Raw genomic sequence first — 10,549 nt, 5'->3', positions numbered from 1 at the left:
TATTTCAGAGCTGCTCTGCACCCGAAGTGGCAGATAATTGGAATTCCTCCAATTTGGAGGAAGGATGTTTTGGTTGTGATTTCTGGATGTGGTGGTTGTTGGTGGTTGTCTTGCTATTTAACTAATAACTGCTGTCAGTTCAGTCTTGTCATTACCGGTTTACTTTGTTAGGGGTTTAGTTAAACTGCATGGATAATGATGCACATTTGCCTCGATTCCATGTGCGCGTGGCCTGCAATTTCCCACTAATTAGACTCTTTAAAGACATTTCTGCAGTTTTCTACTCAAATCCGCATCATCTGTTCCCCTCGTGCCAAAGCAGATGTACCCAGCTCCCACACACCCCCACTCCAGGAAATAATTTGCTTATTATCACTGAGTTCTTTCTCCACTGGAAAGTCGGGACTGGGGGGTGCAGACGGCTGGGATTTCTGTCCCACTGAAGTGAGAACCATCAAAACGGCACACACGAGAGGTGCTGGGCCTGAGTCAGACGGGCAGAGTGGACCTGCCAGCGGAGAACAGACCTGGGGATTATCTAAAATACGGCAACAGACTGACCTCAGACCCAGACCGAGCCCGGTAGCAAAAGGATCTAGATACCCGCCATTTCCTCAGGAATCAAGCATTGGACTCATTCCTCTCAAATGGCTTTATTTCCCCAGTGTGGGGAGCTGCAGGTGGGATCTGTGATCCCTGAACCCCAGGACCCCTCAGCCTTCTCCCGCCCAGCGGGCTGTGGCAGCGCCTTCAGAAGAGCAGTGCCTGGGCTCAAGGCTGAGCCTCCCCGAGTCGGACCAGTTCTGGGAGGAGCCAGGCCTGGGTGGTTGGCGTGGATAACACTCCCTGAGGGGGTCCTGACAGCAGAACGGGTGGTCCTCCGCCAGCATGGGGCCCACGTGCCAGACAAGGCCACGAGGTGCAAGGGTCAAGGACCAGCCAGGACTTCGGGAGCAAACACTCCCTGTGGGGATGACTCCCTGAAGTCTGCCAGCAGGGCTCAGTCTGGAGGGAAGAGAGAGCAGGTGGTGGGACGGAGAAGACGACAACACATGGGAGGCGGGCAAAAAGAAGGAAGCACGAAAAGCCCAAAGGAAAGAGAGTGCACCCCAGGACAATGGAAAGGCAGCGCTGGGGAGCTGCTGGGGAGAGAGAGAAGCAAAAGCCCCAGAATGTGGGGTGGTGACCACAGAGGCCAGGGATAGGCACAGGCGGACCCCACAATACTGACCTTTAGGCCCAGACGGGGCTGGTGGCGGCGGCCCGCCTGGGGGCAACAATGCAGAGCGGCTCAGGGCGTCAGCCACCCAGCCCAGGACGCGGCTACAGTGCTGCACCTGGGGAGCGGGAGGGACAGAGGGTGAGGGACTAGAATCCCACACCACGCCCCCCTACCCTGGCCACACGCCCCTGGCCCGGCCCGGGAGTCCTCACCTCCTGCTCCAGCCCTTTCAGACGCTGCTCATACTCCCGGATCCATCTCAACTGCTTCAAGGCTGTGTCCACCCTGCAACCCACAACCACCAAGGGCATCAGGCCCAGTCCCACCGCCCGCTAGTCCCGCCTCCCACTATCCCCACCCACCTCGGAAGCCCCACGCCAGCAGCCCCGCCTTCCTCCCCAACACTCTGGCTCCGCCCCACTCGGGCTCCACGAAGAGCCCGGCTCCTTCCTAGCCCCAGGCCCGGGCCCGGGCCCGGGCCCTCTCCGGTTCCCCCACCCCCAGGAAGCCCCGCCCTCACTTTTGCGAGGTGCGTTTCAGACGCTCAGAGTCGCTCTCCCGCTTGTCCCGTGCGCGAGCCAGCAGGAAATTCTCCTTCTGCACTGACTCCCACGTCAGCAGCCTCCGCTCTGCTTCCTTGGAGAGGTAAACCCCTGGCAGGGAGGGTGAGGGCAGAGTCAAAGGGCCTGCCCCCTCCTCGGCCCAGCCCCACCAAGGCCTCCAGCCCATCCCGCTCAGACCACGCCCTGCTCAGGTCTGGCCACGTCCTAGTACTTCACACCTGCCCCCTGACCACCTAATCCCTGCCCACGCAGTGCTCCCGGACATCTTCCCGCAGCCTGTCCGTGCTCTTCCTTCTCTCCAGGGCCTGACCCCGTGCTTTTCCTTTTCGCATCAAACCCCTGCTCTCACGAAAATGTTCGATGACCGGGGAGGGCGGCAAGCGGGACCGACGCCTGCGTAGTTGCCGGATGAGGAGGCGCACGTGAGAGATGATGATAAGGGGCGGGGCCAGCGCCGGCCGTGAGTGAAATTCCCGGATGAGGCTGTAGCGCTGAGCCTTCCAATAGAGGTCGCTGTTTCCCTGTACTTTGCCGAAGGTGTGGCTGTGGGAAGGAGAGGTCAAGGGTCACCAGAGGTCAAAGAGGGCAGATGAAGGTTAGATATTAGACAGTATGTTTGAAGTCCAAGGCAGCAGGCAGATGTCAGAATCATTAAGGTGAGAGGTATTAGAGGATGCACTTATTAGGAGCTGGATTAGGAGGGCAAAGAGTAGGATGTCTAGGGTCAAGGGGAGACGGCATCAGGAATTAGGGTAGAGGTTATAGACAGGCTCAAAGTCAGCAGAACACAAATAGCTAAAATCAGAAACGAAAATGGAGACATGACTATGAACCTTACAGAAATAAAAAGGATTATAAGAGAACACTATCCCAACTGTACACCAACAAATTAACCTAAATGAAATAAATGGACAGATTCCTAAAACATACAAATTACCTGACTCAAGAAGAAACAGAAAATCTCAAAAGACCTATAACAAGAGATTAAATCACTCATCAAAAATGTCCCAACAACAAAATCCCAGGCCTAGATGTTGTTGTTGATGAGTTCTACGAAACATTAAATAAGTAAATAACACCAATCCTTCTCAAATTTTCCCCAAAAACTCCAAAAAAAAAAAAAAAAAAAAGAGGCGAGAACAGTTCGTGACTCACTCTATGAGGCCAGCAGCATTACCAACCCAGATAATGATAACACAAGGAAACAAAATTACAGACCAATAATTTTTATGAAGACACACGCAAATATCCCCAACAAAATACCAACATACCTACTTCAGCTGCATAGTAAAAGGATCATATACCATGACCAAGTGGGATTTATCCCAGTAATGCAAAGGTGCCTCAACATGCAAAAATCAATATAATACACCACCTTAAAGAACAAAAAGAGAGGAAAAAAAAAACAACCCACATGATCCTCTCAAGTGACAGAGACACAGAAAAAGGCATTCGACAAAATCCAACACCCTTTCACAGTTAAAAAAAAAAAATTACTCAGAAAAATAGGATTAAAAGGAAAATTCCTCAACATGGGTATAGGGTACTTATGAATACCCTACGGCTAACATCATACTCAATGAAGAAAGACTGAAAGCTTTCAGCTAAAATAAGGAACAAGACAAGGATACCCACTCTCACCACAGCTCTTTGTCGTTGTACTGAAAGTTCTAGCCAAAGCAATTAAACAGGAACAAGAAATAAAAGGCATCCAAATTGGAAAGGAAGACATAGAACTATTTCTACTCACAAATGACACGATCCTATATATCAAAAATCTCAGAGATTCCCAAGAAAGCTACTAGAGCTAATAAGCAAGTTCAGCAAAGTTGCAGGGCACCAGATTACCAACCAAAAATCAGTTGTGTTTCTCTACACTTGCAGTGAACACTGCCACGTCTGGCAGCCAAGGACTGCCAGCAGTCGCCAGAAGCTAGAAGGGAGGCAGGGAACAGAGGCTCCCTTCACAGGCCTTAGAAGGAACCAATCCGGGGCGCCTGGGTGGCTCAGTGGTTTGAGCCGCTGCCTTCGGCTCAGGTCATGATCTCAGGGTCCTGGGATCGAGCCCCGCATCGGGCTCTCTGCTCAGCAGGGAGCCTGCTTCCCTCTCTCTCTGCCTGCCTCTCTGCCTACTTGTGATCTCTCTCTGTCAAATAAGTAAATAAAATCTTAAAAAAAAAAAAAAAAGAAGGAACCAATCCTACCCATACCTTGGTTTTGGACTTACAGCATCCAGAACTGTGATGGAAGAGTTTCTGTTACTCAACACCACCCACTTTTTGTCACTTTGTTAGGGAAGCCCCAGGAAACTAATACAGTGGCTAATGGCCAACTAATTTTTTTTTAAGATTTTATTTGTTTGGGGCGCCTGGGTGGCTCAGTGGGTTAAGCCGCTGCCTTCGGCTCAGGTCATGATCTCAGGGTCCTGGGATCAAGTCCCACATTGGGCTCTCTGCTCAACGGGGGGCCTGCTTCCCTCTCTCTCTCTCTCTGCCTGCCTCTCTGCCTACTTGTGATCTCTTTCTGTCAAGTAAATAAATAAAATCTTTAAAAAAAAAAATTTATTTGTTTGTCAGAGAGTGAGTGCACACAAGCAGGGAGAGCAGAAGGCAGAGGGAAAAACAGGCTCCCTCTGAGCGAGGAGCTCAATGCAGGACTTGATCCCAGAACCCTGGGATCATGACCTGAGCCAAAGGCAGACGTTTAGCCAACTGAGCCACCCAGGTGTCCCTGGCCAACTGATTTTTAACCAGGGTGACAAGTCTATTCGATGTGGAAAAAAAAAATAGTCTCTTAGACACAGAGACCTGGAAAAATGGGATTTCTGCATGCAAAAAGAATGAAGCTGGACCGACATCACATCCATATACAGAAATTAAGTCAAACAACCAAGAAACTGAATATAAGAGCTAAAACCATAAAACATAGAAGTGAATCTTTATTACCTTGGATTGGGAGATGGGTCCTTAAATATGACACCAATAGTACAAATAAAAAATTTTTAAATTTTTGTGCATCAAAAGGGATTATCAAGAACAGGAAAAGAAAACCAACAGAATGGGAGAGGGCACCTGGGTGGCTCAGTGGGTTAAGCCTCTGCCTTCAGCTCAGGTCACGGTCTCAGGGTCCTGGGATCGAGCCCCACATCGGGCTGTCTGCTCAGCAGGGAGCCTGCTTCCCCACCCCCCCGCCTGCCTCTATGCCTACTTGTGATCTCTGTCAAAAATAAATAAATAATAAAATCTAAAGAAAAAAAGAATGGAAGAAAATATTTGCAAGTCATACACCTGATATGAGTTTAATACCCAGAATATATAAATACCCAGAATACATAAAGAACTACTATAACTTAGCAACAAAAAGACAAACAACCCAATGTAAAAACAGGCAAAAGATCTGAATATACATTTCTTTTTTTTTTTTTTAAAGATTTTATTTATTTATTTGACATAGAGAGATCACAAGTAGGCAGAGAGGCAGGCAGAGAGAGAGAGGAGGAAGCAGGGTCCCTGCGGAGCAGAGAGCCCGATGCGGGGCTCGATCCCAGGACCCTGAGATCATGACCTGAGCCGAAGGCAGCGGCTTAATCCACTGAGCCACCCAGGCTCCCCCTGAATATACATTTCTCCAAAGAAGATGTACAAATGGCCAACGAACACATGAAAAGATGCTCAACATCATTAGTCATTATGGAAATGCAAATCAAAACCAAAATCAGGGGCGCCTGGGTAGCTCAGTGGGTTAAAACCTCTGCCTTTAGCTCAGGTCATGATCCGGGAGTCCTGGGATGGAGCCCTGAGATGGAGCCCCGCATTGGTCGCTCTGCTCAGCAGGGAGCCTGCTTCCTTTCCTCTCTCTCTGCCTGCCTCTCTGCCTACTTGTGGTCTTTGTCTGTTAAATAAATAAAATCTTAAAAAATTCAAAAAAAAAAAATCAAATACCAGTTCGTCCACTAGCTAGGACGGCAGCATTGTTTTGAAAAGGAAAATAACAACTCACGGCAAGGCTGTGGGGAAATCCGAACTCTCCTACATCGCTAATGAGAACAGAAAATGGTGCTGCTGCTGTCAAAAGCAGTTCAGTTTCAAAAAGCTAAAGAGAATTGCCACAGCGTGCCCAGCATCCTACTTTAGAAATATATCCAAGAGAAATAAAAACAGAGACTCGAACAGGTACGTGAACACGGACGTTCAGTGCAGCATCATTTGAAAGAGCGAAGGGATGGAAACAAGCAAGTTTCCACAAACAGATGAACGGATGAGGGAATGGGATAGACTCGCACAATGGAATATTATTCGGCCATGAAAAGAGTGCTGATCCCTGCCACAGCTTGGATAAACACTGAAAACTTTATGCTAAGTGAAATAAGCCAGACAGAAAATGATAAATGTTGTATGAATCCATGTATATGAAACCTCTAGAATAAGCAAATTCCTAAAGACAGAAATCGGCTCCAGGGGGCCAGGCGGGTCAGTGGGGAGCGGGAAGTTGGCGCTGGCTCACTGTTGCCTGGAGCGATAAAATTGTTTGGAAGTACATAGTGGTAATGGTTGTAAAACATTATGAATTTAATTAATGGCACTGAATTGGTACACTTCAAATTGGCAAATTATATGTATTTTGCCACAAAAACCATTTTTTTTAAATATTGTGCCTGGACTCAGGGAGAGGATCAGAGTTCACAGTCCCCGTCGGGACAGTGTCTGAATTCTGGGATTAAAGATGGAACTGATTAGGCTGGGACAGAAAGTCACACTGGAGTCAAGGGTCACGCTGGGTGAGGTCAGGTCAGAGAGCAGTTGGGCCTCACCTGAACATGGCGATGAGCAAATTGAGCAGCAGGATGTTGGCCACCAGCAGGAAGATGATGAGGAGGAGAACCACCAGCCAGTTGGCATAGAGCGTGACGCATGAGCCCGCCTGAGCCCCCGGCGGGCGAGCCCAGAAGCCCTGCTCCGACGAGCAGTTGACATGCTCCATGAGGGCCACTGTGAAGCGAGACACTCAGAGACGGGCCAGGGAGACAGAGACCAGAGAAAACGAAAATTCAGAGGGGTGTGGGGGAAAGAGACCCAGAGAGAGGGAGACAGAATCCCAGAGAGAGACAGAGGAGGCGTCAGAGACCCAGAGACAGGGAACAGAGAGATGAGAAAGGAGGACAGAATCCCATAGAGATGAACGGGGTAGGGGCTACAAAGAGACCTAGAGAGACAAGGCGGCTGAGACTTAAAGAGCGGGGTAAGAACCCCAGGGAGGGGGAGCCCTGGGAGGGGGGACTCGAAGGGACGGCGTCAGACCCTCTCATCCCTCCATACCGTCCATGTCCTCCTGGGGGATCTGCCCAAAGATCTGCAGATAGGGCCGGTAGAAGACACGGCGCAGGACATTCGGGAGGTCACGATCCCGGGGCCTGAGGAGCCCCTCCGTGGCCACGCCGTAGGCAACCAGCCACACACCCAGGAAGAAGAGGAAGAAGAACACGTCCTTCATCTGCGGGTGGGAAGAGACCAAGTCTGGACCCGCCCCCCGGGCATGACTCCGTCCCAAGCCCCGCCCATGCCCACACCTCCCTGCCCCGCCCCTTTCCTCCTCTGGACCCGCCCACCCGACCCTGCCCCCCCCCACCATCTTGTTCACGATGACGATCTTGGGCCCGAGTTGTTTGTTGACCGTGAAGATATGCAGCAGCCGCAGCGTGAAGACCATGAAGTCGAGGCAGAGGACGGTGCGGCCCAGGTCATACAGGCCGGGGGTCAGCCTGTGGTGCAGGGAGATGCGGCAGGGGTCACTTAGGGGGTCACAGGGTACGAAGGAAAACCCAGGTCTTCCCAACACCAGGCTTAGGGTGACCCTGGAGGGGCTGCAGCCAGGACCTGCCGATTCACCCCGGGTTTACCCAGATTTCCACCCGCTTAGAAACGGCTGCATAAATCAGGGCCTTGGCAAAGATTTGGGAGGCCCCCGTAACAATCAGGTCGGAAAACCTGGACTATTTGTCCAACCTATAAAGGGGCAAAATAGAGAGAGTTCCAGCAAGTGAGTAAGCAGAAGACAGACGACCTCAGGGGGAGAGTGGATAACGAGAACACAGTTCACAGAGGGAGGTCGGATGGCCAACAGCACCAGCGACCCTTATGGGGAAAATAAAACTGTATCCCTATTTGCATCACACAGGACGACAAAAGCCTTCTAAGCAAGTAATATGTAAGACCACAACATAGGGAAAGACTGATGAGTCTGGCTACTCTGAAAGATAAAACTTCCGTCCATCAGAAGAGGACATAAATATGATAAGCAGAGAAAGACAAAACTATCTGCCAAAAACGCACGACCTAACTTTGATCACAAGGGAACCTGAGACAGACTCAAACGGAGGCAAGTCCTGCAAAATGACGGGGCTGGCCTGTTCGAAAGTGTTAAGATCATAAAAGCCAAAGAAGGATCGAGGAACTGGATTGGCTCCCAGGATAGAAAAAGGACATCGGTGAGACAGCTGGTAAAATTGAAGATCTCTTGGTTTTGATAAGGGAAGATGTGGACGTCTGAGGATCTGGGTTAACGATACAGAGGAATTCTTTGTACTGTTTTGCCACATTTTTTATAAGTCTCTGGTTATTTCAGGATTCAAGTGAAAAGAATGAAAGAATGTTTAAGATAATATGCAAAAGTGAAAAGATGAGCTGCAGACAGTGAGAAGGTATTTAAAACAAAACCACCAAGAGAGGGATGCCTGGTTGGCCCAGTGGGTTAAGCCTCTGCCTTTAGCTCGGGTCATGATCCCAGGGTCCTGGGATCGAGCCCCGCATCAGGCTCTCTGCTTGGCAGGGAGCCTGCTTCCCCCCCCCTTTTTCTCTCTGCATACTTGTGATCTCTGTCTGTCAAATAAATAAAATCTTTTTAAATAAATAAATAAATAAAACCACCAAGAGGTTAGGGCGCCCGGCTGGCTCTGGGGGCAGAGTGTATGACTCTTGATCTCAGGGTTGTGAGTTCGAGCCCCATGTTGGATGTAGACATTACTTAAAAATAAAATCTTAAAGAAAAAAAACAAAAGGAGAGAGCACCGACCCATCCATACACATACACAAGAGATCAACGAACATAAATGAACGTGTATTTTCTAAAATGGCAGCAAGCCTATGAAAAGACATTGACAGAGGGACAAGTGGCCATTTGCTATGAACAGATGTCCAAGCTAACTAGTAGTCAGGGATGCATAAATTTTAAAATGAGAAGTCATTTTTACCCGTCAGAATGGAAAAAAGACAGAAAAAGATCTAAAGGTTAAATTGAGAGCTACAAAATTTTGAAGACTGAAAATACCCAGTATTGTCTGTCAGGCAAGTCCTCAAGGGGCACCCTCTTACCCTGATGATGGGTGTGTATGTGGGTAAAGCTATTCTACAAGGAAATCTATTCACATCAAGAATATAGGTACCCTCGGGGGGCGCCTGGGTGGCTCAGTGGGTTAAAGCCTCTGCCTTCGGCTCAGGTCATGATCCCAGAGTCCGGGGATCAAGTCCCGCATCAGGCTCTCTGCTCAGCAGGGAGCCTGCTTCCTCCTCTCTCTGCCTGCCTCTCTGCCTACTTGTGATCTCTGTCTGTCAAATAAAACAAATAAAATCTTTTAAAAAATTAAAAAAAAAAAAGAATATAGGTACCCTCGGGGCACCTGGGTGGCTCAGTGGGTTAAGCCTCTACCTTTGGCTCAGGTCATGATCCCAAGGTTCTGGGATGGAGCCCTGCATCGGGCTCTCTGCTCAGGAGAAAGCCTGCTTCCTCCTCTCCCGCTCCCCCTGCTTGTGTTCCCTCTCTCACTGTGTCTCTGTCAAATAAATAAATAAAAATCTTAAAATAAAAATAAAATGTCACTGGTATTCCTAAAGCATGATAGCACATGGCCCTTTCATCTCAAAAAATACTTTAAGCAAAATATAAGAGAAACAGAAGCATAGTGTCCTGCAAAACTCTCTTATCTTGCTCTTGGAATAAATTATTCATGCTGAGTTACTTTGCAGCATCTCTAACAGCACAGAGGAAGCAAGCCTCTGTCAGTGGAGACAGGTAGGGAGTCACTGCTGTTAACGATCCAGATTATAAAATGGGGTGTCAGGTCCCTTCCGTCCTTGGAAATAGTCACGGGTTGTGTCCACAAAGCTCTTTGTCTGCTCTCCTCACAGGAGCAGTGTTCTAACTGCTAGGACTTTAAAAATGATAATAAAATAATAATAGTTAAAAATAAAAGGAAAAGAAACCTCATCAGCTAATATCTGATTATAACGTCATGTTACCTTGAGTAGAAAATGAGATTTTGTGGCCAGACTTTTGGCTTGATTTCTACCTCTTGAAGCTTAGAATTTTTGTCTCACTGCCTTATGAAAAGAATTCATTCATTCCTTTCATTCTGGCAAGGAGAATTCTGTCTTGTCTGATCTTTAGCCAACAATGGTCATAAACCCCTTCTTCTGGAATTTGATGCCACATTTTCAAAGACTAAGGTGTCTTTGCAAATACCGATATGGAAAGCATGTCAGGACGTATTAAAAAGGAAAATGAGGGCGCCCGGGTGGCTCAGTGGGTTAAAGCCTCTGCCTTCGGCTCAGGTCATGATCTCAGGGTCCTGGGATCGAGCCCCACATGGGGCTCTCTGCTCGGCGGGGAGCCTGCTTCCCACCCCCTCTCTCTGCCTGCCTCTCTGCCCACTTGTGATCTCTCTGTCAAATAAATAAATAAAATCTTTAAATAATAATAATAATAATAATAA

The 10,549-nt window shown here is 48.7% G+C and overlaps 1 protein-coding gene across 2 annotated transcripts in view; it reads right to left on the bottom strand.

Annotated features, from left to right (window-relative positions):
* Window positions 1-633: 633 nt before the first annotated feature.
* TRPM4 (transient receptor potential cation channel subfamily M member 4) overlaps window positions 634-10,549 on the bottom strand; it is a 38,530-nt gene continuing 28,614 nt past the window's right edge. Inside the window, exons 18-25 of one of the 2 annotated variants that reach the window (XM_045989303.1) lie at window positions 7,411-7,543; window positions 7,101-7,275; window positions 6,596-6,773; window positions 2,135-2,328; window positions 1,743-1,875; window positions 1,435-1,507; window positions 1,232-1,337; window positions 634-1,005 (exon numbers count right to left, since the gene is read on the bottom strand). In XM_045989303.1, the coding sequence (XP_045845259.1) occupies window positions 1,001-1,005; window positions 1,232-1,337; window positions 1,435-1,507; window positions 1,743-1,875; window positions 2,135-2,328; window positions 6,596-6,773; window positions 7,101-7,275; window positions 7,411-7,543 (997 nt within the window). In that variant the 3' untranslated portion in view covers window positions 634-1,000. Of the gene's footprint in view, window positions 1,006-1,231; window positions 1,338-1,434; window positions 1,508-1,741; window positions 1,876-2,018; window positions 2,329-6,595; window positions 6,774-7,100; window positions 7,276-7,410; window positions 7,544-10,549 lie in introns of those variants that run through there. The other variant, XM_045989304.1, reaches the window with a different exon arrangement.

This window comes from Meles meles, chromosome 19 (genome assembly GCF_922984935.1).
Source record: "Meles meles chromosome 19, mMelMel3.1 paternal haplotype, whole genome shotgun sequence".
In the NCBI taxonomy this organism is placed as follows: Eukaryota; Metazoa; Chordata; class Mammalia; order Carnivora; family Mustelidae; genus Meles; species Meles meles.
The sequence above is the reverse complement of the archived record's forward strand: the minus strand, read 5'-3'. Positions and strand labels throughout refer to the sequence as shown.